This window comes from Trichosurus vulpecula, chromosome 2 (assembly GCF_011100635.1).
Source record: "Trichosurus vulpecula isolate mTriVul1 chromosome 2, mTriVul1.pri, whole genome shotgun sequence".
NCBI lineage: Eukaryota > Metazoa > Chordata > Mammalia > Diprotodontia > Phalangeridae > Trichosurus > Trichosurus vulpecula.
In genome coordinates this window covers 54,006,800-54,034,356 of record NC_050574.1, presented here as the reverse complement: position 1 = coordinate 54,034,356, position 27,557 = coordinate 54,006,800, and the positions used below count along the sequence as shown (strand labels likewise).

Here is a 27,557-nt window from a genome sequence, read left to right as displayed (position 1 = left end):
TGAGGTAACACAGGGAAAAACACTTGGCACACTTTAAAGCTCTGTCTGAATATTGGTTACTAATAGTAAGAGTCCTCCTAGCTCAGACATCTTGTGTTCCAAGGTCCCTTCCAGTTCTGACCTTCTGTGTTCTAAGAGCTCTCCCAGCTCTGACATCCTATGTTCTGAGGACCCTCCTAGCTCTGACATCCTGGGTTCTAAGGGCTCTCCCAGCTCTGGCATCCTGTGTTCTGAGGACTCTCCTAGCTCTGACATTCTGCATCCTAAGGGCTCTCTCAGCTCTGACATCCTGTGTTCTGAGGACCCTCCTAGCTCTGACATCCTGTGTTCTAAAGGCCCTCCCAGCTCTGACATCCTGTGTTCTAAGGGCTCTCCCAGCTCTGACATGTTATATAGTCTAAGGGCTCTTTCATACCTGAAATTTTTTGTCAGAAGCTAGCTTCTTCTAGCTCCTACATTCTATGTTCTAAGGCTCTTTTCTAATTCTAATAATTTTTGTTCTTAGGCCTTAGACCACTGTTAGCCAAAGACCTGGCTGTGTTGGATGACCTAGTTTCTGGAGTCTCAGGAATATGTTGAAAATTCAGTGTCTCCCCAACTCCCCCGCTTCATCCCTCAAGTAGAGGAAAGACGGCAGGGTAGGCCCATGGGAAACGCTTGTGATTTGGCTGTTTCAGTCATCCAGAGGGCTGTACTTATTCTCTCCTAAGCCTTGGGCCTTCAGGTAACAGTTCCTTGGATCTCAAAGGACATTGCTGTCCTAGCTCACATTGAACCAAGCTTTTCTTGTGTTTTTGGTTTCCCCATGGAGAAAAAAAGTGAGGATGAGTGTCCTTCCCAGCCAGGTGTCTCCATCCCAGCCATGGTTTAAGGCCTTCCTGGTGTGAGCCTGATGATGCTGTCCCACAGATGTAGCTCCCTCGCTCATAGAATTCTGGCTCTTAGGATCATGGCATTTAGGGCCAGACAAGCCCTTCATTTTACAGATGGGGAAACTGAGTTGCAGAGAAGGTAAGTGATTTGCTCAAGGTCACACAGCTGGTAGGTGTTGGTTGGAACTGGAACTCTAGACCTAGGTCTTCTGCCTCTAAAACCCAATGTTCCTTTCCTCATAACCCTGGAAGTTGAGTCTATTTTTGCAGTATTTCTCATATTTACCCCTTTCTTCTAGGCAGCTAGTTGGTGCTGTGGATAGAGGCCCTGGAGTCAGGAACCTGAGTTCAAACCCATCCAGATACTTCCTAACTGTGTGACCTTCAGCAAGTCACTTATCCTCCATTTGCTTCAATTTCCCCATCTATCTGTAAAATGGGGATAATAGTAGCCCCTGCCTTCCAGGATTGTTGTGAGGGTCAAATGGGACAATATTTGGAAAGCACTTAACACGCATAATAATCCCTACATAAATGTTAGCTGGGGTTATTATTATAATACAAACTCCTCTTTCTGGCTTTTAAAGCCTTTCGCAACCTGACTCTTTCTGCCTTATTATGTGTTATTCCCTCCCACAAACTATGGTCCAGCCAAACTGGCTGCCTTTGGTGTCCCACACACACCATGCTCCATCTCCTGCCTACATGCCTTTGCTTTGGCTTTTCGCCCTGCCAGGAACACCTTCCCCCCTCACTGCTGCCTCTGAATCCCTTGTTTACTTCGAAGTTCAGCTCACCATCACCTTCAACATAAAACCTTTCCTGATCCCTTCACCTTCTAATGTCCCAAATTGCCTTGTGTCTATTATGCATGTTTTTGTAAATACTTCTCCATAGCAGAAATTATTTGATTTATATCTTTGTGTCCGTGGCTCCTAACACAGTGCCTGACACATAGTAGGTCCTTAATTAATGCTTGTTGATTCAATGATTGATCCACAAAACCCCTGCCATTGGGGCCTTCATTATGCTATAGTCCCTTCAGTAATTTCCTGTTACTCGTAGAATCAAGGCTGAACACCTCAGTCTGGCATTCAATGCTTCCTAAAGTCTGACCCTAACCTACTTTATCTAATTTTACTCTTCAGGACCTAGGTTTCTGGTCCTGGATCTGCTGCTTATTAACCGCATGGCCGCAGTTTCCCCCTCAAAATCTATGACCCCTATGATTCACTGTGTTTGACAGCCTACACAACATTGCATAGCTATGGGCCCCTATCTGTCCAAAGAAAGAAGGGAGGTTAATTTTCTGTTCTCCTCTCCTCTCTGGGCCAAGCTTGGCCGTAAACACTAAGCATTAGGGTCCAATGATCACTCGGTCTCAGACCTCATCCTTCTTGACCCTTCTAACAGCTTCGGACTCTGTTGACCGTCCCCTTCTCTTGCACACTCTCTGCTCCCTCAGCTGCCATGATCTTCTTCCTGTCCCTGCCTATGTGATGACTCTTTTTCAGATTTTGCTGGATCATCATTCATATCATGCCTTCTAACTATGGATGTTCTTCCAGGCTCTGTCTTGGGCCCTCTTCTCTTCTCTCGCTAGACTCTCCTACTTGGTGTCCTCATCATTCTCCATGGATTTAAGGATTATCTCAATGCAAAATGCCTCCCAGACCTACATATATCCAGCCCTAATCTCCCTTCTGAGCTCCAGTGACCAACCAGACATCCTGAACTACCCACTAGCAGTTTCCACTCAGAGACCCATCTCAAGTTCAATGTGTCCGGAAGAGAATTCATTGTTTTCTCTGCTTTTCCTCCCCAATTCCTTATTTCTGTTGAAGGCATTTTTTCCTGGGTTCCCAGGTTTGGGATTTCAAAGTCATTATGGATTCCTCACCTGTAACCAATCAATTGTCAAGTCTTGCTGGGTCAACCTATACAACATCCCTCAAACCCATTTCCTTCTTCCCATTCATAGGCCTGGCCCTCAATCCTGGCCCTTATCACTTCTCACCTGATTCATTCAAACAAGCTCCTAATAGGTCTTCTTTCTTCCAGGCTCTCCTCATTCCCATCCATCCTACACATGGCTGCCCAAGGGATAATCCTAATGCACAGGTCTCAGCATGTCACTTCTAAGCAAACACGGTCAGACCTGAGGTCCATGAACTTTCTTTTTAATACTTTGCTATCAAGATTTCAATATAATTGATTTCCTTTGTAACCCAATATATTATAAAATTTTATCTATTTAAAATATTATTCTTTGAATGGGTTCATAGACTTTACCATATTGCAACAGGGTCTATGAAAAAAGAAAGGCCAAGAACCCTTTCTCTAGGGTGCAAACTCGTGATCTTATCACATCTGACCCCAGGCTACTTTCCGACACTTATTTCACATTATTTCCAGTCAAGCACTCTACATTCCAACCAGACTGGCTTGTTTGGCATTCCCTGAATTCTGTGATTTGCCACTCATTGCCTTTGCATAGATGATCCCATGCCTGGAATACACTCCCTCCTAAACCCCGTCTCTCAGAATCCCTAGCTTTCTGCAAGGCTCAGCTCCTAAAGGAAGCCTTTGATGATCTCCCCGTTGACAGGATTCTTTTCCTCCTCCTCCTCCTCCAATTATCTAGTATTTACTAACTTGTTTACATGTCCTAGGAGCAGCCAGGGGGCACAGTGGATAGAGTGCTGGATCTGGAGTTCAAATTCAGCATCAGATACATTTCCTAGCTGGGTAACCCTGGGCAAGTCACAACCTCTATTTGCCTCAGTCTCCTCCCCTATAAAATGGGGATAATAATAACACCTACCTCCCAGAGTTGTAAGGATCAAATGGGATAATAATTAAAAAGGGCTTGGCACAGTGTCCGACACATAGTAGGTGCCATAGAAATGCTAGCTGTTGTTAATTATTAATTATCATTATTATATTCTCCAGTAGGATATAAGCTCCATAGATGCAGTGGCAGATTTTAATTTTTGTTATGTTGTCCCCAGCACTGACCTGAGTGCCTGGAACAGAGTAGTTGCTTAAAATGCTTATTGTAGGGGCAGCTAGGTGGCGCAGTGAGTAGAGTGCCGCCCCTAGAATCGGGAGGACCCGAGTTCAGATCCGACCTCAGATACTTGATGCACTCACTAGCTGTGTGACCTTGGGCAAGTCACTTAACCTCAATTGCCCTGCCTTCCCCCCTCCAAATAAATGAATAAATGAATAAATAAATGCATACAATATTTCCCTGCCTTCCCCCTCCAAATAAATGAATGAATGAATGAATGAATAAATAAATGCATACAATATTGCCCTGCCTTCTCCCTCCAAATAAATAAATAAATGCATACATACATACATAAATACATAAATAAATAAATAGAAGTTAGGAATGAAACAAGGGAGAAAATAATAAAAATAAAAATGCTTATTGTAGGCAGTTTTCAAAAGAAGAAATATAAGCTATCAACAACCAAATGAAAGAATGCCCGAAATCACTAATAATAAGAGGAATGTGAATTAAAACAACCTTGAGGTTTCACTTTATGCCCATTAGATTGGCAAAGATGGTGAAAGATGTAGGTGGTAAATGTCGAGGGGGCTGGGAAAAGCAGGCTGTTGGTGAAGCTGTGAATCAGTTCAGCCATTCTGGAAAACAGTTTGTGTATGTGTTTAAAAGGTCACTAAACTCTACATACCACCACCACTAGGCATATACTTAGATTTTAGGAGGTTAAAGGAAGTAAAAAAAAATAAAAGCAAAGGTCCCATAAATTAAAAAAAAACTTGTAATATCACTTTTTTGTAGGAGTAAAGAAGTAGAAGAAAAGTGGATAGGTATGCATTTGAGGAGAGGCTAAGCAAATTATGGTATGTGCATATAATAGACTATTACTGACAATAAGAAGTGATAAATAGGAAGTATTCAGAAATATCTGGGGAAACTCGGGAAGCAAAAAGAACCAGGAGAACAAATTACCTGATGGCCACAATCACATAAAGGAAAACAACTCTGAAAGACTTTAGAACCCTTCAATGGACTTAGGATGAAGCATGCCATTTGCCCTTCATCAGAGAGGTGGTGGACTACAGGTATGGAATGAGGCATACATTTTCAGACATGGTCATTGTGTTGATCCATTTTGCTAATTTTGTTACAAGGGAGTGCTCAACTGGAGGAGGGAGTTACAGGGAAGTGATAGTAATATTTTAAAAATAACATCATTAAAACCTTTTAAAAAGGGGAAGAAAGGAAAAATTTCTTTTGCTTATTGAATTAAATATACACCCTAATTTTCAAGGAATAGCGTCGTAGGGGCCGAGACACATAGAAACATTGATGTTTTGATAGATCTACAATCTGACCCAATAGTATGGTCCATGTATCCACTCCATGTCTCTGTCTTCTTCATGAGGCCTTTATGGGCTTCCTGCTATAGGAGGCCTCTTTCTTGGCTGGCACCTTGTGTGACCATTGATGTATGAAATTCTGCCTGTAGATATAAGACTAAGTAACTCACTGTTTATAATTGGATCTTTCTATTACTTCTTGTCTTCTGAAACATCAGTGTGGCTTCCATTTAGGAGGATTTCATTCCTCGGCAGAAGAAACTTGTATAGCAATTATAAGCCTTTCTGCCTTTGCATTAAGAGTTAATAGTTTTAGGCAGCTAGGTGGCTCAGTGATAGAACACTGGGCCTGGAGTCACGAAGACCTGCGTTCAGGCACTTCCTAGCTATGTGACCCTGGGCAAGTCACATAACCCTGTTTGCCTCAGTTTCTTCATCTATAAAATGAGCTGGAGAAAGAAATGGCAAACCACTCCAATAACTTTGCCAAGAAAACCCTAAATGGGGTCACGAAGAGTCAGACATGACTGAAATGAATGAACAACAAAGTTTTCTTTGAAGTTTATCGTTATGTCATTGTTAAAAGTTCAACAGGTTTTTTTTTTCCTTTTGTAACTTGGTTAAGAAGCCTTATTAGGCTTTGCCCCTTTCCCATCTTCTCTAAAATAACAGTAGTTTTTTTTTCTTTTTGAATATTTTATGGATGTTCTCTCCTTTTTAAATATTACTGTCACTCTGTAGATCTCTCTTCTCTTTGTAGTGATCGCTCTTCTACACTCTCCACTCTAGTGAATAACTACAGTCAAGCTAAGCAGATCAATACATTGGCTACATCTGAAAGCATATGCCTCATTTCGAACCTATGGACTTCCACCTCTCTTCAAAAAGGCAAGAGACATTGCTTAGCCATCTGCTCTCATAACATTAGCTTCTTCAAGGTCTTTCTTAGGTTAAGTTTGCTTGGCAGGCTGCCTACTGTGAGCTAATAGCACTCTTCCAAGGTGGTTGATTGTGTGCCAAGGCTAAGCAGCCCAGAAGACCAAGCATGAGTTCAGAAAGATGGAGCTGAGCTCAGTATTCTTAGGCCAGTCAGCGCCCTTCAGCCTTCAAGACCAGATCAAAAATGAGTCTCTACTGATAATTACATTAGCATCAAGATTTCTTCTGTACGTAAGCAAGAATGATCCAGCCTCATGTTACACTATTGCCTGCCCTCCCCAGGCATGGGAGATCGAAGAAGCTAGAACACACAGGCAGGCCCAGAAAGAAGGTCAGAGGTGGTCATATTCTAGCATCTTTCTATATCACCTTGGAACCCAACTACCTGTGCTCTGTCTTCAATAAATTCCCCTTGCATGCTCCAGACATGCATTGGGCTCCATTTTCCCTTTTTTGGTGCTTGGTGGTAATGCTTATTGTGTTATCCATTTAGAGAGTATTTGCTGCTAAAAGTTGGGGAATGAACAGGAAAGATCCACCTCTCCAACTTCTGAAATTAGCCTGTCAAACTGAGCATGAGCCCACCTACCATGCTGGGAGCCTTCCTTTAGATCTCTTGATATTACTGTGCATACATCAGTGGAACATGTGGGCCCTCCATCAGTTATCTCCTTGTCCTTGATAGGCTGCTAGCCCTTTTTTTTTCTGATCCTATACAGGGTGTTCCAAATGTCTCAGGCTAGTTTTAATTGTTAATAGCTCTTAGGCCCCTTCAGTTCTGACATTTTGTGTTCTAAGTTCTCCCTCACCCCCAACTCTGAAATGTTGTGTCCTGAGGGCTCTTATGGCTTTAATAACTTAAAATTGTGCTGAGAGTTGGAGAACATCTTGTTTTTCTCTGATATTATCCTTGTAGCCATTGATAGCAAACTCAAATAGAAACAAATCTCTGCAGGCCACAAACTGACTTAGAAAACCACAATTAACATTTTTATTTATTTTTGCTAATCCTTTCAGTGAGTTTGACACCTCTGCTTTAAGCCACTTTTCCTGTGTTGCTAATATGTTAAGTCATTAGCAATATGTTACAGCCTACTCATACCTAGGAGAAGGAAATGGCAAACCATTCCATTATCTTTGCCTAGAAAACCCCAAAAGGGTCAGGAAGAGTTGAACACAATTGAAAATGACTGAACAACTCACACCTACCATTCCTAGTCGGGTGATCGGCAGTTCTAATCCTTCAGAGACTTCGGTATTCCCTGCCTCACAGTGGGCTCTGTAGCATCATTGGGAAAATATTGTTATTAAAGCATGGGAGAAGTTTGTTTCCAGGAGAAGCTTGCCTTCATTAAAAGTAATGGACAGTCCCCAAAGGCTATCTGGCTCACTCTTCTCCTATTCAGTTCTGGACCTAGTTCTTTGTTCATCCTCGGTATCTACCCAAGGTATATGTTATATCAGTTCTGTAAGTGATCTATATTGCTGCATATCACAGGTCAGGAGAAGAGATATTTTTCATTCACTTGTTTTTATCTAGGCTGAATTCATATAGGTGATTCTTATCATTTAACATTTCAGCGTCCTAGGGTTTGGTGCATCAGCACTGTATTAGAAGCAAATCTAGAGAAATCTCTAGGGGATCTCTCTTCCGTTTGGATTCTTCACTGGGCATTCTTCCCAACAGTGGTGAGGCTCTTTGGTGATCATATAAAGCTTTCTTTTAATGCCTTGGTTGACAGAGGCGGTAAGAGGAAAGAGGGCTGGGTTTGGAATCATGCATAAGATGAGGTGGTCAGTTTAGATGATCTCAAAGGTCCCTTTTAGTTCTAGGAGTCTCTATTCTTAAAGGTCCATTCTAGCTCTGACATTCTGTGTTCTAAGGGTCCTTCCAGATCTGACGTTCTCTGTTCTAAGGGCCCCTCCCAGCTCTGACATTCTGTGTTCTAAGGGTTGTCCCAGATCTGACATTGTGTGTTCTAAGGCTCCTCCCAGCTCTGACATCTCATTTTCCAAGGGCCCTCCCAGCCCTGACATTCTGTGCTCCAAGGACCCTGATATTCTCTGTTTTAAGGACCCTTCCATAACATTATACCCTATATGCAAAAACTGGTCACACCAGTCTGGGTCTAACTCTACTTCCTTTAGAACATTTAATCTTTTTTGCTTCCCAGTAGAGAGTGATGGCTCTCCTCTTGCATGCAGCTGGCCTTCTTTAGATTCTGGTCACATCGTAGCTGCAATGTGTGAGAAGCGTATTGGTCTTTGACAGTGTGATGATTTCCAGGCTGCTGGGGGCTAGGAAGCCGACTGGGACCACTTGGCAGACAATGGATTCTTACCCTGATTCTTTAGATATCCATTAGAGTGATGCAGGGTCTGGCTTGGGTTTCTTTTCACACTTGGAAAATATTGTATTTCACAGCTTTTAGTTAACAGCCAAACGACTCTGCAGCTTGGGAAGCAGGCTGGCAATTGGATGATTTAATGCACTTGCCACCAGCTATTTGGGATGCTGCTCTCCATCAGACTAGGAAGGCAGGCTCTGTATACAGGGAATGACTGGTGTTTTGGATGGAAATAGCCACTCATACTAGCAGCTCATTACCAGAGAGCTAAGGATTAAATCTGCCACTCAAGAAAACCTCAGCCCAGTGTAGCATAGAGAGCAATGGTAAAGCGATTCAGACCGGAGTGACGCAGTCCCAGAATCATATTAGGATAGCCCATTCTCTTCCAGTTCTGATAAAGGCCTTGTTGGCCTGCTGGTCAAATATTCAGGTGGTGCAAAACTGGGAGGGATAGTTTACACATTGTCACAGGAACCCAGAGGACCATAACAGGTTAGAGCATTGGCCTGAATCTAATAAGATGAAATTCAGTAGGGATAAATGTAAACTCAGACCTTGGGGTTCAAAAAATCAACTTCACATGTGCAAGACAGAAGAGGAATGGGAAGACAGCAGTTTGTCTTTAAAAACAAGATCTAAGGCTTTTAGCAGACAACAAGCCCTATAGGAATCAATACCAAGATATGTCCCCAACATAAGGGAGTGCCACCTTTGGCTGCATTAAGAGAAGCATGGGAGGAGGGGAGGATATTTATTCTGTGTTCTCCACCACTGGAGTATTGTGTTCAGTTCTGGGCTGCCACATTTTAGGAAGGAAGTAGATAAGCTGGAGAGCTTTCAGAGGAGAGCAACCTGAATGGTGAAGGGTCTTGTGTCCGTGACACAGAAGGACTGGCCTAAGGAAATGGAGAGGTTTGACCAAGGGAAATCAGGGCTTGGGAGCATGGGGAAGACAGGATAACAGTTTCCAAGCATTTGGTGGACAGTCAGATGAAAGAAGAATTAGGCTCATTCTGTTTGGCCTCAGGGAGTAGGACACGGAGGGCTTATTAGGTAAAAGCTACAAATAGGCTAATTTAGCTTGATGTCAAGAAAAAACTTTCTAGATGATAAACCATGAAAAGTACAGAGAAGTCAAGATGGATGAACAGTGAGAAAAAGCCACTGAATTTTAATGAATGAATGAATGAATGATTAAGCTCTTAAAAAAGGAAAAAAAAACCTTTCTGATTATGAGAACTGTCCAAAGGTGGAAAGAGCTGCCTTGGGAGAGAGTGGGTTTCCCCCTTCTTGGAGGTTTTCAAGCAGAGGATGAATGATCACATCAGATATGCTGTAATGGGTAGTCTTTGTTGGGGTGTATGAGTTGGACTAGATTGCCCCTGATGTCCCATCCAATGCTAAAATTCTGTGATTCTGTCCCACTTGTGGGTGGCTGCTCCAGCCCATGGTGGAGATGCCACAGTGGTTGAGGTTAGGAATAAGTGGGTGGGAGGGTCTGCAAGCTCCCCTGTGACCCAGGCTGTGCTGTCTCCGGCAGCTGAAGGAGCACCCAGAGAAGGGCGTGTACGTGAAGGGGCTGTCCATGCACACGGTCCACAGCGTGGCCCAGTGTGAGCGCATCATGGAGATGGGCTGGAAGAACCGCTCGGTGGGCTACACCCTCATGAACAAGGACTCCTCGCGTTCCCACTCCATCTTCACCATCAGCATCGAGATCTATGCCGTGGGTAGGTGTGGGCAGCCTGGTGGGAGGGTGAACCCCAGGGGCTCTCTAGTCCATCCCCCTTTTTATGTAGAGGAGGATACTGATGCTCAGGAGATAATGTGAAACACAAAGGCTGTTCCTGCACATTTAGAACTAGAAGGAATCTCTGAGGCCATCTAGTCCGCCCCTTTCATTTTATGGATGAGGAAACCAAGGTACAGAAGGGCAGAGTGTTTTGACCAAGGTTACTTAGGTAATGAGTGGTAGAGCAGGGATTCAAACCCTGCCCAGCTAAAGTGACTTGATCAGAATCATACAGCTAGCAAAGCCCCAGAGCTGAGATTTGAACCAAGGTCCTCCAACTCCATGTCTCATCCAATGCATTCCGTTGAGTCCCACAAATACTTATGTTCTCCCTCTTCTCCTCCATTCTTAGCAGCTTTAGCTTTCTTCCAAGTGTCTTCTCTTATAGGGTGTCCCAGCAGTGTGCTGGAATGACTTCTATTAAGCTCGTATTTGCTTATCTGTATACATGTTATTTCGTCCCAGAAGAATATAAGCTCCTTGAGGGTAGGCACTGGTTTTTGGTTTGGTTTTTTTTTTATATCTCCAGTAACTAGTAGAATTTCTAGGACATGGTAGGAGCTTAATAAATGCTTGTTGAGTTGAATTAAACATCTTGTATACAAGGCACTGGGGGTAGGAGGGATAAGGTGGAGATATATGCCATGAGCCCTATTCTCCAAGAGCTTACTGTCTAGCACAGGGACACGATGCACAAATACAAAATGTTTTATGCCAAGAACTTTAGCTCTGTATAGCAGGGGGAAGGGTTATTATGACTGAGGAGGGGCATCAGAGATGGTGCCCTGGAGGAGGTGGTATCTGATTTGAGTTTTAAAGGATGATAGGAATTCAACAGATCCAGGGGAACTTTCCAGGCATAGAGAATACCAAAGGCTCAAAGGCAGGAAAGGTTAGGGCACATATGGAGAATAAATATTCCATTTAGCTACAGTGTAGAATTGCTAGAAAGGCATAATATGAGGTAAGTTTGTAAAGGGAGGGTGGTGCCAGAGTGTGGGGTTAACAAGCATTTATTAAGCACCTACTATGTGTCAGGTGCTATGCCAAGTGCTGGGGGTACAAAAAAGGGCAAAAATATAGTCTCTGCCCTCAAGGAGTTTCCAGTCTAGTGGGAGAAGCAACACAAAGGTTGTGAAGGCTAGACAGAAGAGCTGGAACTTTACTGAGGCGGTCATAGGGGGCTACTACTAAAGGTTCCTGAGCAGAGAAGTGACGTGACCAGATTCTGTACAAAAGGTCCAGCCAGTGGTGTGAAGGATGAATCAGAGAGGAGGAGGGTCCAAGTGGGAAGACCCATTAGGAGGCTATGGCAGTGTCCGGACAGAGCTCAGTAAGGGCCAGGGCAGTGGGAAAGTCCTTTAGAAAGTGAAGAATTATCTATAAATCCTGACTTTCATATGCTGTTTGGTTAAAGTGAGCCACTGTAGAGTAAAGAATGCTGAATCAGGGAGCCCTGAGTTCAAATTCTTCCTCAGATACAAACCAGCCAAGTAACCCTGGGTAAGTCAATTAATTTCTCAGCCTCAGTTTCCTCATCTGTAAATTGAGGGGACTGGACTAGATGACCTCTAAGACCTCTTCCAGCTCTGGGTCAATGGTCTCATGATCCTGTGGCCTGGGGTCGTGCCAAGGGACTCCCTCTGCTCCAGGCCTTACCCTTCTCCTTTTGTCAAAGGAAAGTCCATCAGGGGTGGGGAACCTATGACCTCGAGGCTGCATGTGGTCCTCTAAGTGTGACCCAGCCACACTTGAGGACCTAGAGTACTACATGCGGCCTCAAGGCCACAGGTTCCCCTAGGTAGTCTCCAAAGTCCTTTCCCGTTCTGTGAGTCTAATTCCTTACCACTCTCTAGCAAAGTTTGGTTCTACAAAGGTGGAAAGGTCCTTCCCTCTGTGCAATTTCCCTCTGATCTTAGGGGAGAGTTGGTATTTGAGTTTTGGTTGTTGCAAGATAATGTCAGTGGATCTCACCCCAGATTGCACTCTGATTGGGCCCAAGGATGGGCTGAGGGCCATCTCCCCAGTTTTCCTCCTCAAACTGGATAGTGGCTTCAGTCTAGGGTGGGAGAACCACCCCCTTCCTTGAGTGTGGCATCATGTAATAGAAAAAGCACCAGACCCAAAGCCAGGAGACCTGGGTTCAAATCCTTCCTCTTACCTTTCCTCGCTGTGTGCTGGTAGACAAATCATTTCATAAGTCTGGGTAAAAGCGTCCTCACTGGTAAAGTGGTACCTCTCTGCTTCTTAGGGCTGTGAGAAAGAAGCTTTGTAAAACTCACAGTGCTAAAGAGGGGAGTAGGGAAAGGAGCAAGTACTTATTCGGTGCTCATCGTGTGCCAGGTGCTTTACAAATATTACCTTATTCGATCAACAATTCTATTATTATCCCTATTTTACAGATGAGGACACTGAGGCAGGCAGAGGTTAAGTGAGCCGAGGGTCATACAACTAGGAAGTGTCTGAGGTTGAATTCGAACTCAGGTCTTTCTAAGTTCAGGCCCAGCATTCTATCTGCTGTGGCACTTAGAAACTTAGTTGTCCTTATTAGGGCACTCCCAGTGGTTCATTTAAGGATTGTTTTATTATGTTGCCTGGGAGTGTTTTTAAGTACCACCAACAGAAGTTTGTCTCTTAACCTCCTCCTTCCCTTTCTTCTCCCCCCCCCCCCCCCCCCCCCCCCCCCGCCGATATCACACGCATTCATTGATCCATTTGACCTGACATATAGAAACATCTGAGATTAAAAGCCCTTCCACCGAATTGGCTTCCACCCTGCCCCCATCTGGTTTGGAACCATTTTAGGATGTGATCCAAGCGGTAATCAGCCTGCCGCAGGCGCTTGCCTTCTGAGGCCAAGTATCCACATTTCGAGGGCAGTCCCCTTTCTCCTGTCACCCCCAGACAGAGCTGTAACTAGGGCAGGGGACTGAGGCTTTGCCCCAAGGTGCTGAATTTAAAGGGTGTCATTTTGAGAGCACCGAGTTTGGAGGGTGTTGACAATGCATGCAAACGACAACACTTGGCTCCTCATTAGCAAGAATAATTAGTTAAAATAAGACGAATAAAAAATAGGAAGCTCTCAGATGGTGCTATAGAGACAGGGTAGTTATTATTAGGACGTACTTAAGATGAGTTGGGTTGTTGTTTTTTTTTGAAGGGGGTGTAATATCTGGATTTTATTGAGCCATTTAGGGATATCTAGGTCCTTGTCCCAGATATAAAAATTCTTAGCTCCAGCTCTACCGCTGAAGCAACTTTCCTTTCTTTTTCCTTCCTTTCTCCCTCTTCCCTTCACCCTGAATCCACCATAGAACACATGGGGTTTTCTGAGAGGTTCCTCTGCAGCTAATGAAAGGCCGCTGTTTCAGAAGTTGAGTCTAGGTTTGCTGCCTACTTGCTGCCACTGAGATTCTCTGTTAACATTCCTTCATGAAATAAGCATTTATTAAGCACTTTCTGTGTGCAGAATATCATGCCAGATTCTTGGAAGAGATGTAAATTTAGCTCACTTAGTTCCTGCTGTCGTAGAATGACGTCTAGTCTAGCATAGGGATAAGATTCCAGTGTGGATTCCTACCATGTTACAAGGAAAGTGCTACAGAGAGGTGTGGACAGAGTGCCCTGTAAGGCCCAAGAGGACAGCTTGTTACTAACTGGAAGGAATCCAGAGAGGCTTTCTGGAGGAAGTAATGTTTGAATGGGGCTTTAAAGCATGAAGAGGAATTCTTTAAGGAAGAAGGAGGGAAGAGCATTCTAGCTAATGAGGAGCGGGGTGAACAAAGGCATTGAGACCACACCGAGGAGAGAAATTTGACAACAATCTTCATCACGTCTAGGGGAGTGATATGAGGTGGAAAAGAAAGATGACATAGAGCTTGGAGAGAAAGCTAACACACTGGGTCAGAGTTGAGATTCTAGGGGAACATCACAGGCTTGAGCACTGGGCTGAATCTAATACCAAAAAATTGGGGGAGGGGATCTGACTCCCAGTATGGAAACTCCCTCCTGCAATCTAGATCGGCTATTCTTCTGTAACTTATCGCTTTAGAGGGTCATTTAGAAGAAGGGGAGTTAGGGGGCTTGGCCCCTGGTCTCATAGCTAGGCTGTGTCAAAGGATTTACATACAAGATTTCCAGGCTCCAAGGCCAGTTCTCCACACATTATGCCATGTACCCTCTCAAGATGAAATGGGATAGGGAAAAATGTAAATCTCACATCGGGTCCAAAGTAGATTTATGAAGGCAACTTTACAACTACAAGATAAAGAGTCATAGTTTGATATCAGGTTGTTTGGGGAAAAAATCTGGAGGTCCCAGTGGACCACATACTCAATATGAGTATGATGCAGCTGCCAAGAAGGGTAGTGGGATCTTGAACTGCACTAAGACAGGCCTAGTGTCCAGAAAGAGGGAAGTGAGAGTCCCCTCTGTCCTTTTTTCTGGTCAAGGTACGTCTAGGGTTCTGTCTTCAACTCTGGACACTCCAGTTTATTAAGGACGTGGATAAGCTGGAGAACATCCTCCAGGGGACGGTGGGCTGGGATGGTTAAGGGTTTTGTGTCTGTAGAAGGTTCAGCCTGAGGTTTAGCCTGAGCAAAAGAAGACTTGGAGATTTGGGAAGAGAGCTATCTTGAAATATCTGAAGTAGGTTGTATACTGAAAGTACATTGAAGTGGTCATGAAAAACACCCATTAGCCTTGACCTCCCTGGCTCCAGAAGTCATAATCAGGAGCTATGGGTAGTCATTACAAAGAGGCATATTTAGGTTTGATATCAATTAAAGCTGTCCCCAAAGGGACTGGACTGCCCAGTGAAGGCTCTGTGGCTTCTTGTCCTTGTTTGTTGGGAAAGGGCTACTTGTTCAGTCGAGGGTCAGATTAGATGGTGTCTGGGGTCCTTGCCAACTCATTCCGAGATTCTCTGGTCCTCCATCATGGAGGTCCTTGAATTTTAGCCCAAGTCAATTTTATTTGTTAGGGAGCTACTGAAGATTTGTGAGTAGAGGAAAAAGGGATAGGAGCTTATCTCTGTGTAAAGAAAGAGGATTTTTCCAGGGTTTACAGGATGGGCTTGAGTGGGGGGTGAAGGGGAGTGGGAGAACCTGTTAGGAAGTTATTGGAATAGTCTAGGAGGGGGGTATTCAGAGGCCACCTGGGCTAGGGTGGGACTAGAGGGCGGGAGAGGGTCTCAAAAGATGTTGCTGAGGTGGAATTTGTAGGACTTGGGAATTATTGGGTGGGAGAGATTCAGGAGAGGAGAGTCCAGGATTATAGATAGAGGATCATTGCATTAGAACCAGAAAGGATCTTAGAAGCTGTCAGGTCCAAATCTCTTATTTTACAGATGAGGAAACAGGCAGAGAGAAAGAGACTCACTGAGAGTCACCTGGCTAATGTATTATCAGATCATAGATTCTGAGCTGGAAGGGGCCTTGAAGGCCCTCGAATTCAACCCCTTTATTTTACAAATTAAGGAGCTGTGGCCCAGAGAATTTGAGTGACTTGCCCAGGGTTATGTGGCTAGTAAGTATCTGAGAGGGGATTTGAACCCAGGCCTTCTGTCCCCCTAAGCTATGCTGCCTGTTAGATAAAGTTTCCCCAAGGTCCCTTCTTGACTGACCAGGGATGGAGATTACCAAACAAACCTCTCTCTCCCTTTATCTCTCCCTGGTGCCACTTTTTTTATTCTCCCTGCAGACGAGAGAGGCAAAGACCACCTTCGGGCAGGGAAGTTGAACCTGGTCGACCTGGCGGGCAGCGAGAGGCAGTCGAAAACAGGGGCCACCGGGGAGCGACTCAAGGAGGCCACAAAAATTAACCTCTCGCTATCGGCCTTGGGCAATGTCATCTCAGCCCTGGTGGACGGCCGCTGCAAACACATCCCCTACCGGGACTCGAAGCTGACCCGGTTGCTGCAGGACTCCCTGGGGGGCAACACCAAGACCCTCATGGTGGCGTGCCTGTCCCCTGCTGACAATAACTATGACGAGACGCTCAGCACCCTGAGGTATGCCAACCGAGCCAAGAACATCAAGAACAAGCCTCGCATCAACGAGGACCCCAAGGATGCCCTCCTGAGGGAGTACCAGGAGGAAATCAAGAAACTGAAGGCCATCTTGGCCCAGACGGTGAACTCCAACAACTTGACAGGTAGGCCGGCTGTGGCTCTGCAGCTGATTTGCCTGATCGGGGGTGAGCATCCAACCTCTAGATATGGGTTTGGGTGGCACATGTCAGGCCCTTGTCATTGGGGTAGCTTCCTGATTGATCTCTCTTGTCCCAGTCTCTGCCACAGTCTAATCCATCCTCCCACCCATGTAAAAGATGACTTTGACTAGAAAGGGAGAGGACTTTATACATTATCCATTATCCATTATAGGGGATGGGGAGCTGCAGGAGGTTCTTGAGGAGAGTCTTTTAGGACATCTGACCATATCACTCCTTCCTGGAGTAGGGGAGTGATGCGGAATAAGCCTGGAAAGCTGGGGTGGAGCCAGGTTGTGATGAGCCTTAAAGGTCAAAGGGTTTTATTCTAGAGGTCGCAGGGAGCTGTTGGAACTTATTGAGCGGGGAAGTGACATGGAGAGGTCTGTGCTTTGGGAATGTCCCTCTGGCCAGTGTGGAGGATGTTTTCAAGCGGTAGGGAGAATAATTAGGGAGCTATTGCAGCAATCCTGGGTGATTTGTTTTTAATCTTGGTATCACCATGCCCATAGTAGGCACTACTGCATTTGTTGGATTTGTCGAGTTGAATCTCTACCAGGTCAAAATAGGAACTCAGTTCAATCAAACAAACATCTATTAAGTGCCTACTGTGTGCTAGATACTGGTCTGGGTGCTTGGGATGTGTCAAAGCTGGAATGATAAGCAGACCTCACAAGGAGTTTTTATTTTACCAGAGACGTGCTACATTTACACAGATAAGTAGGTCTGAGAGGATTTGAGAAGGAAGACACACTTGGGGGAATCATGAAAGGCTTTCTGTGGGAGGGGGCCCCTGACATGAGCCTTGGCGTCAGCAGGACTATGCCTGAACTTTGGAGTCCTTCAGGGAGAATGGCTGCCCCCAAATCATCCCTCAGTGTCTTTGTCGGAGATGTGAAGCGCCAAGATGTTTGCCCACTGTGGGGCTTCTCAAATCCTGTTCTTATGAGATGGAGTTCGCTTCATTGGACCTCATAAGAATGATCCCTTGCATTCTTTTTTCAGGCTGACCTCTTAGTTTATTATAAGCATAGGAAACTCCCAGTGAGAAATTTCTCTTGACTAATGAACCTGCTGCTCTGGAACTTATCTCAGAATTGCCTGGAGCCCTGAGAAATCACATGACTTGCCTGGGACCACCCAGTAGATAGCTGAGGCTGGATTCAAACCCAGGGCTTCCTGATCAGTGTTCTACTCACTGCCACCTCCTCAGGTGTCTGAGGTTGCCTAGGTTGCCCAGAGGTTTAAGTCTAATGTAAAATATGCTAAAATTCCTCAAGGATGGGTGATTTCCTTGGTAGAGGCACACCTTCCCCAACACAGTTCTTGGCTCCTTCATGGTATAGCAGGAAATCTTGAAGAGTTGCTGGGGCTGAAAAAAATTCATTGTAATTGTAACAGCTGGCATTTTTCTATATCTATATTTTTATATATCTGTATAAACACATACATATGTATATCATCATACATATATACATACATAATCTACACACATACATAACACACACGTATGTATATACATGTGTCTATCTGTCTGTCTTTCTGTTTGTCTGTCTGTCTGTATCTATTAACCTGTCTATCTGTCTGTCTGTCTTTATTTGTCTATCTATCTATCTGCCTGTCTATATCTATTTATCTGTTTGTCTGTCTATCTATATCTATTTGTCTGTCTGTCTAGCTATCTGTCTGTCTAGCTATCTGTCTGTCTATCTGTCTATTTGTCTATCTATATCTATCTATCTATCTGTCTATCTCTCTATTTGCCTATCTGTCTGTCTGTCTATCTATTTGTCTTTCCATCTGTCTGTCTATCTATCTGTCTCATTTGAGCCTCATAGCCTGGGGACACATCCCTTTCCCTCTGAATACTTCGGTCTTTCCATCTGTGTCACAGAGGCATTTTCCACTGGATTGTGGTATATGTAGGCCAGGGAGTTACTGGGCCCTTTGAAGCTGCCCGGCAAACCCCAGGGCGACGGTGGGTGTAGGAGGTGGGAGGGCCATATTGCTCATCTCTGCCAGTCAGGGGGAAAGTCTCCTCTTTGGTCTCTTCCTCCTTGCTCCCACCACCCATGCACCAACAACCTCCTCCGCCAGTGCCCATGGCAGCAGTGCTGAGCTTCTCATCAGCTGCTATGACTCACCCACCTCCCCGCAACATGCTTATTAGACTGTCTTGCTTATCATATCTCCCACCAAAATGTTCTGCTGTCACTGGGGACCATGGGAATATGGGGTGCAAATGGCCAGGGCTCCCAACCCTAACTCCAGGGCCATGGTCTTCCAGCTTGTGGGGTCTGCCACGATGCAGGGGCACCGAACCAGAGAGCCCCCAAACTCATCCATTCATCTAGAGGCGCTCCTCTCTCATCATACTCACAGGTTCACAGATTTAGAGCAGGAAAGAAACTTAGAGACTGTCAGCGCCACCCTTCTCACTTTACATGGGGACACTGAGGCCCAGGATCATGCAGCAAGGTCTGCACCCAGCTCCTCCTGCCTCCAAGTCTGGTGACCCCCAGGGTCACTTGCAGGTCTGCCGCCTCTCAGTTCTGACTTGACAAGGGGCCGACGGGAGCCTGGCAAAAGCTGAGAGGACCAGCCTCACTAGAGCTCTGACTCAAGGGGAAATCTGCCTGTGCTCCCATGCAGCCTTCTTCCCGGTGAGAGGGCTGCCTCTCCCATGCTGTCAAGGAGAGAGCGCTGTCCTGGGATTCAGGAGACCTCGGTCCAGCTTCTGGTCTGGCCACTAATTCCTTGTGTGACTTTAGGCAAGTGCTGTCCGTGGGCCTCAATTTCTCCATCTGTAAGATGGGAGTCATAACCCCTGCCCTGCCAAGGACCAAATCAGATAGCTGATGGGAAAACACTTTGTGAAGCACAAACCCCTTATAAAGGCTGGGTGTTATTATATTTTAATGATGACTTCAAGGGCTCCCTGGCCTCATCCCCAGAGGCGGTGCTACCCAACCTACTCCCACCTCGATGGAGGTGATCTGGGTCCAGCTCTTTCATAAAGCAGCCAAAGAGGACCTCCCCACACACTTTGATAGGCAGCTAGGGGGCGCCACGGTGCATGGAAACCCTGAGTTCAAATATTCCCTCCAATATTTACTAGCTGTGTGACTCTGTACTGTATACCCTACATACCACATATTCTACAGCACACGCTATACTATACATATATAGGTCTATACAAAAGACATACATAGATATATACAGGACACATAAAGTGGGTACAAGGTAACCTTGGAAAGGAAGGCACTTAACAGCTGGGGGGACTAGAAAATGCCTTTTAGAGTAACAGTTCTCAAAGTGTGGTCCAGGGACTCCTGGGGCTCCCTGAGGCCCTTTCAGGGGTTCGTGAGGTCAAAACAATTTTCATTATAATACTAAGATGTTTTAATTTCTAATATGGTAAATATTGATAGAGAACATCAAGGATGTACTGGTAAATGTTTAACAACCAGCTCTGGGGGAGGGGGGAAATGTTTATGATATACTTTTAAGTTTAATCTGCAAAATCATAATTTTCTCCATCACTTTCTTAAGCCTAGACAACCAATAAAACAATGAATCAAGTCCTGATTTGTATTACTTGCCTATTTTCCAAGGTGTAAATGCTTGCAAGGAAAATTTAACAATCAGCTTTCTTGAGCTGATATGAGCTGACTCCATCATGCCACTTGATATAACCCGCATAAACAAAACCTCTTGGGGAATAGATGATCGATCAGTTTTAAGAGTGTAAAGTGTAAAAGTTTGAGAACCAATAATCTAGAAGTAGTTCTTATATCAACCAATCAACATGTATTAAGTGCCTACTATGTACCAGACCCTGAGGATATAAGTACAAAGACTGAAGATCCCTACTTGCAATGAGCTTGTAGGAAAGAAAATTGCCTATAAGATATAGATGGCATCAATATGAAGTGAAGAAGTACACATATAGACAAAGTAATAAAATTCAGGGTAATCTGGGAGGGAGGGCAATGCCAGCAGTTGGGGGATTTAGGAAAGGATTCGTGTAAAAGATGGCGTTGGAGCTTCTCTAGGATCGGGTGACTCAATCACACTAATTTTTTAAAAATAATTTATTTTGATTTCTTCTATTTGTGCAAATGCACTTCAAAAACAAACAATTACAAGCAGATTTTATAATTTTACTTTGAAATAAAATTTTTCATCCTACTCTATTTTCCTTGCCCTATTGATAAAAAATAAAAATGTACTATGGCGTCAGATGATGCAGTTTGTTCCTTTGAGATATTCTTAAATTCTGGCCCTTCTAACATTAAAAGAAGAGAGGGACTTTATAAAAAAGGCAGGGGTGAGAAGAGAGGACATTCCAGACGTAGTGGTGAGGGAAGCGCTGGCCAGGAGACCCGGGTTCGAGATAGAGGATGATGGAGGGTCTTGTTCGAGGAACAGAAAAAAGGCCAGTTTGGACCATGAGATGTGGGAGAGGGAGTGATATCCACTGAGACTGGAAAGATGGGTTGGGACTAGGTCATTAAGGGCTTTGAAAACTAAACAGAAGAGTTTCTATTTGATCTTAGAGGCAATAGGAAACCGCTGGAGTTGGTTGAGCCAGGGAGTTACAGGGTCTGATTTGTGCTTAAGGAAAATCACTTTATAGAGCAGCTGTTGATCTGCTCTTCAAGAGTGCCCTATACCAGAGGTGTCAAACTCAGACAAACCACCAGGCCCAACCAGATTAAAATGCATTTGGAGAAATGATGAACAAAATAAATAAAAATTGGATACAACCTAGAACAGGGGTGGGGAACCTGTGACCTCAAGGCCATATGTGGCCCTCTAGGTCCTCAGGTGCAGCCCATTGAATTTGGATTCTGGCAAAGGGCTGCACTTGAGGACCTAGAGGGCCACATGTGACCTCGAGGCTGCAGGTTCCCCACCTCTGGCGTAGATAGTCCAGTATGACTGCCTGCAGGGATATGTTTCTATTTGAATTTGACACCACTACCATACGCCAATGGCTCCCCAAGTCTGGTCTAAACTCCAAATAAACATATTTAATATAATTTTGTGATGTATGTAAAACTAATACTTACATAGTAGTTTGTTACCAATGAGATTATACAAATTAATTTCTAAGCGTGGTTTCTAAATCCCTTGTGTGCTTTGGATTACACACTGACCCCTATGATCTGCTTGCTGCCAGCCTTGTTGTCGAACCAGCTGTTTGTTAAAACCGAGCAAACCGAGGAGAAGCCACCACCCCCACCACCTCCTCAGCCAGACACTGAAGCAGAGAAACAACTGATTCGGGAGGTAAGAACCAGAGAAGGCTTGTGCTTAGGAAAGGAGGCAGCTGTTTCCCCAGCTGGGGCCTAGCGAGGCAAGGTGTATGACCCCTCTGTAGGGGTCATATAGAACGTAAGACTTGGAAGAGGGATTTGAACTCAGATCCGCCGATTTCAAATCCAGCACTTTTCCCACCTTGCCATGTTGGCTAGCTTTGTGTTGCAAGCCCTGTGGTTGGAGTCCGTGGTCTTTCATGAGGCCGGGTCTTGGCTTTGGTTTTCACGCGGTCCAGTGATCTTTCCTCTATTCCGGGGCTCCATACGGCACCCAAGAGTTCTGTTGCCTGGGGAATGCAGTCGGGGTTTGTTCCCACAAGATCAGGGGGCCTAGGCACTTCCCTGGCAATCTCTGGGAACCTACCTCTGTAAAGACAAGAGAAAACAAGCGTACGCACTTGGAATGAGCCCCGACCATGGACATAGATGCGTGACCCTGGGGAAGTCACTTCGTGTCTGTTTGCCTCTGTAAAATGCAGCTAATAATAGCATCTCTTCCTTAGGTTGTGAGAATCAAGTGATTCCTTGTAAACCTTAAAATGCTTATTAAAGCAATTATTATTAATTATTATTATTAATCCTGTGCCAGACATAATGGGGGACTCCAAAGTCCTAAGATCACAAGGTCCTATGATCCTATGACTTCAGAGTTAATCTATTCCAATCTTTCCTTCTACAAATGAGGAAACTGAGGCTCAGAGAAATTAAACAGCTTGCCCTGTGCCACATAGATAGTGACAGAGGTGCCTCTGAGCCCTCGGTTTCCCTTTAGGTTGACTGCACCTAGGCTATCTGAAGGACTGTGGCTCTGGAGTCTTCCGTAGTGAGGCAAGAAGCCGTAAGCCAGGGGACCTGGATTCTAGCCCCAGCTCTAACAGGCCTGCTAGCTTTGAGTAATTAACTTTATCTCTGTGAATCTCAGTTTCCCCTTGTGCAAATTATACTAATAACTATCCCCCTTTATACAAAGTCCTTCAATCCCTCATCCTGGTGTGGATGGCACCTTGAGGTCTCAAAACCTATGTCAGCATGAGAAAAGGCCTCTAGCCTGGGCCCAGTGGCAGACTGTGAGGAGATGGTCATTGCCAGGTCGTTGGCCACCAAGAGATAAATTATTTAGGTGCAAATAACTCACTGGTGCTGCGATCATGACTACAAAGCTTGGCTTCAAAGGAGAAAGGAGAAAATGTGCCTGCCTCCCTCTGTTCTCTATGGAAGATACCATTGACTTGGTAGTGTTTTTCTCCCATCTCTTTTTTTATTCTTTGTTACAAGGGATGATCTATTAGGTAGGGAAAAGATCTGTTTAGAAATTAAGGTGATATTAAAACAAAAAGTATACGTACAAATTAAAAAAGAAACAAACCAAGAAACATCTTATAAACTCAGTCTGCCAGGTCCCTCTTACTGTTACCAGGTCCCAATGAAGCTAGACAGAAAAGAGGCCCTTCCTTAGATGATAGCAGGTATCCCACCAGGCCTGTTTGCTCCTGGTTGAGCCCTGGGGAAGCCTGGGATAGTAGAAAGAGCCCTAGATTTGAGCTTGAATTCTCACCCTGCCAGGAACATGTTATATTACCTCGGACAAGGCCCATTTATAAAGGAAGGGGAGGGGAGGACAGGGGAGGGGATAAGCATTTATTTAGTACTTACTATGGTGCCAAACACTGTCCTAAATGCTTTACAAATATTATCTCATTTGATCCTAACAACAACCCTAGGAGGGAAGTGTTATCATTATCACCCCCATCTTATAGATAAGGAAACTGAGGCAGCCAGAGGTAAGATGACTGAGGCCAGATTTGAACCCAGGTTTTTCTGACAATATTTGCCCAGGGCCATATCCACTGCACCACCAGTTGCCTGATAATTGAATGGATCGGTCTTAATGATCTATATGATGCCATGATCCTCTGATCATGGACAAGCTGCCCTGTCTTTCAGGAGTATGAGGAACGACTGGCCCGGCTAAAGGCTGATTACGAAGCGGAGCAAGAGTCCAGAGCCAAGCTGGAAGAGGACATCACCGCCATGCGCAATTCTTATGATGTGAAGCTTTCCACCTTGGAAGAGAACCTCAGGAAGGAGGCTGGTGGGTACTGCCCCGGAGCGAGTGGTGTGGTGGGGGGTGATAAAAAGAGCCATAGGTGCTAAGACTGGGGCTCGTTAGCATCTCATAGCATTATCGACCTGGAAGGGACTTGAGAGGTCATCTGGCTCCATCCCCTCATTGTACAGAGGAAGAAACAGAAGCCCAAGTAAGCATCAGAGGCGGGGTTTGAACCCAGCTTCTCTGCTCCCAGATCCAGGGCCCTTGCAACTTCACCACGCTAGTTACCGGTGTCTGTTTTGTGAGCCATTTGGTTCAGTGGTTTAAGCCTAGTTTTCATGAGGCCAAGTCCTGGGGTTGATTCTAATGGAAGCCAGTGGTCTTTCCTCTGCTTCCTGGCTACATATGGCACCCGCTGGCTCAGGTGTGCCATCAATCCCATGGAAGAGCAGACCAGGATGATTAGATGTAGCTCATCTCTAGGGCTGGGGAAACACCCCAGAGGGCTTGTCCTCCTCATGTGGCTCAGGAGGATTCTGTTCATTCATAAAGGAGGAGACATGCCATTGTTTTAAAATTCTGCCCATCTCCGCTTTTGTCTTTTTCAGTATTTTATGGATACTTTTTACTTGTCTTCTATCACTATCTCAATGAATTCTTGGCCCCTAATAGAATTCTTCTTGGTAACGAATAGTTTCAGTCAAGCAAAACAAATGAACAATGTTCAAATGCAAATATATATATATGTATATGTATGTATATATATATAATGAGGAAATATATTTTGCATGACTTCATATGTCTAATGGGTGTCATATTTCTTGCCTTTCCAATGGGTATGTAGGGGGTGGAGGGAAGAAGAGAACTAAAAAATTTTTAAAGAAGAAAGGAAAATCTATGCCTCACTCCATGCCTGTAATCCACGATCTCTTAACAATGTACAGTAACACTTACTCTGTAGAAGGTCAAATGCTATGCACTGGGAATTAAAAAAAAAAGTTAATAGCTCCTGCCATTAATTTCGTGGGGAAGGGGAATGAGACTTCGCATAGATAATTCAATTCAGCAAATATTTATTGGGCACCTACTGTGCCCATGACCTTGTTACTAAGCACTAGGAACGATGCTCTGAGGCAGAATGGGAGAATGACCAAAGAGGAGGCCCAGGATTTTGATCAGACACCTGGAACGTACACAATTTAGACCCCTTGGGGGCAGTTGTGAAGCCCAGTGTTTCCAAATGTCCTTTTTATCCAACATGGTAGATTACAAGAGACAAAATACCTAATGGCATGGGAAGGTTTACCTCCCTGGATGTCTCCAAGCAAAGGCTGGGTAACCATTTTTTGTTGTAGAGGTGACTTTGGTCAGGATGCCCTCTCTGTTTCAGGACATCATAGGATCATAGAAGCACAGATTTAGGACTAGAAGAGACTTAAAAGACCATCCAGTTTAGCCCCCTGCCCCCCTCCTCATTTTATGGATGTGGAAGTGACTCACCCAGGGTTATATAGCTAGTCAGTGTCTGACTAGGATTTGAACCCAGATCTTCTTAATTCCAAGTCTGGTACCCTATCTATTACACTGCCCTGCCCTTCTGTGATCCTGTGAGACAGAAAGTCTGGGGTTGAGTCCTGGCTTATTACCAGGGTGACTTTGGGCAAGTTATTTGATCTCTTAGCCTGTCTCCTCATCTGTAAAATTAATACTCGCCCTCTCAGAAGACAAGCACTTTACAAACCGTAAAGCATGTTAGGAGGTGTGCGTTTTCCTTGTGATCATTACTCTTGGCATGTCCAAGTTCTTGAGTCCCTGTTATGTGTCCCTAGAGGCCTAGATTCAGAGTCAAGAACACTTGGGGCCAGCCTACCTCTGACACACGGTGGCCACTGGACTCTGGGCAAGGTATATAACTTCTCAGTGCCCCCAGGCCACTGTCTAAGACTATAATTTGCAGGTGAATTGCTGACCTGAATCTGGTGGGGAGGGAGGATTTTCAACATGGGGAATTCCCACATTGATGAGATCGCAGACCTAGGGAAAAAAGCTTATAGCCTCCCTGGAGGGTAAGCTCCACGCAGGAGCAGGTCAATGCCAATTAGATAATGGCGAACATTTATACAGTACCTACTATGTGCCAAGTGCCATGCCAACTACTGTACATTTATAATCTTGCAACAACCCTGGCAAGTAGGGGCTGTTATGATCCTCATTTTATAGATGAAAGAACTGAGGCAAACTGGTGAGGTGACTTGCTCAGGGTCGCAGAACTCATTTGTTGTTACTCAATTGTGTCTGATTCTTGGTGACCCCATTTGGGGTTTTCTTGGCAAGGATACTGGAGTGGTTTGCCATTTCTTCTTACAACTCATTTGATAGACGAGGAACTGGGACAAACAGGGTTAAGTGACTTGCCCAGGGTCACACAGCTAGTGAGTGTCTGGTGTCAGATTTGAACACGGGTCTTCCCGACTCCAGGCCCGGCGCTCTATCCACCGCACCATCTAGCTGCCGTCACAGAGCTAGTAAGTGTGTGAGGCTGGATTTGAACGCGGGCACTTAGGTGCCTACAATAATGTCACAGATATCATGACATGCATGGAGTGATCCTGGTGCAATGGGATGGTCAGGAAAGGCTTTCTGAAATTGGGCATCCAATGGACCCCAGAAGGATGGGTAGGGTTTGGATAAGAGAAGAGGGGTAAGAGGGAATGGTAGGACATTCTAGTGGGGGAGATGATGTGAACAAAGGTACAGAGGCTGGAATATGCATGTGTGTTGGGGGGATTAATGAGGGAACTCTTCTGGCTGAAGCCTGACCACTCAGGGCCCCGAATATAAACTAGCCATCTAGAGAGAGTGTGCTTTGGGATAATTTGGAGCAAATGTCCTATAAGTGGAATGATTCTGGGTTTGGGGAAATCACCTGAGCGCAACACTCCCTCTACCCATTAGAAAGTAGTAACAAAAAAGTCTTCATTTTCCAGAGGCTGCCCTGAAGGCTGAGGCCCAGTCCAAAGCTGAGGCCCTGGCCAAAGCTGAGGCCCTGGCCAAAGCTGAGGAACTCCTGAGGGCCGAGACGCTGGCCAAGGCTGAAGCCATCCTCAAGAGTGAAGAGCTCCTGAAATCCGAAGGCCAGCGGGAGGTTCTTCCTGAGGTCCTGTCGTTGGAGAGCTCATCGTTGGGGGTCCCGTCGTTGGAGGTCCCATCGTTGGAGGAATCCGACAAGCCCAAGGAACCCTGCCAGCCTGAGGTCCCCTTCCTACCCGAGGCCCCCTTCCTGTCTGAAGACCCCCTCACAGCCGAAGGCCCGTTCATGTCTAAGGAGCCATTTCCATCAGACATTCCCACTGAGCCGGAGGCCCCGCTGCCGCCTGAGATCATTGCATCCAATGCTCCATTTGAGCCCGATGCATTGTCCAAAGATGAGCTTCCCCTCCAGTCTGAAGCCTTCTTCAAGGGTGAAGATGTCTCTGAGGAGGCCATGCAGCCCACCCTGGAGCAGACATTTGTGGAGCTGCAGCCTCTTATGCTAAACACCACATCTCCAGAAATGGAGCACCTCGCCGGGCAGCTGGCTATATTTGATGAGCTGGAGGTAAAGCTGTCCAGGATTTCCTGTGGGGCTACCAACAAGCTGGATATGTCAGAAATGCCACCGCAGGT

The 27,557-nt window shown here is 45.2% G+C and overlaps 1 protein-coding gene across 1 annotated transcript in view; it reads left to right on the top strand.

The window, feature by feature from the left end:
• Positions 1–27,557, top strand: part of KIF17 (kinesin family member 17) — a 62,361-nt gene that overhangs the window by 13,522 nt on the left and 21,282 nt on the right. Inside the window, exons 4-8 of the mRNA XM_036743136.1 lie at positions 10,059–10,248; positions 16,011–16,463; positions 21,703–21,812; positions 23,786–23,933; positions 26,879–27,555. Coding sequence (XP_036599031.1) covers positions 10,059–10,248; positions 16,011–16,463; positions 21,703–21,812; positions 23,786–23,933; positions 26,879–27,555 — 1,578 coding nt within the window. The remainder of the gene's footprint in view (positions 1–10,058; positions 10,249–16,010; positions 16,464–21,702; positions 21,813–23,785; positions 23,934–26,878; positions 27,556–27,557) is intronic.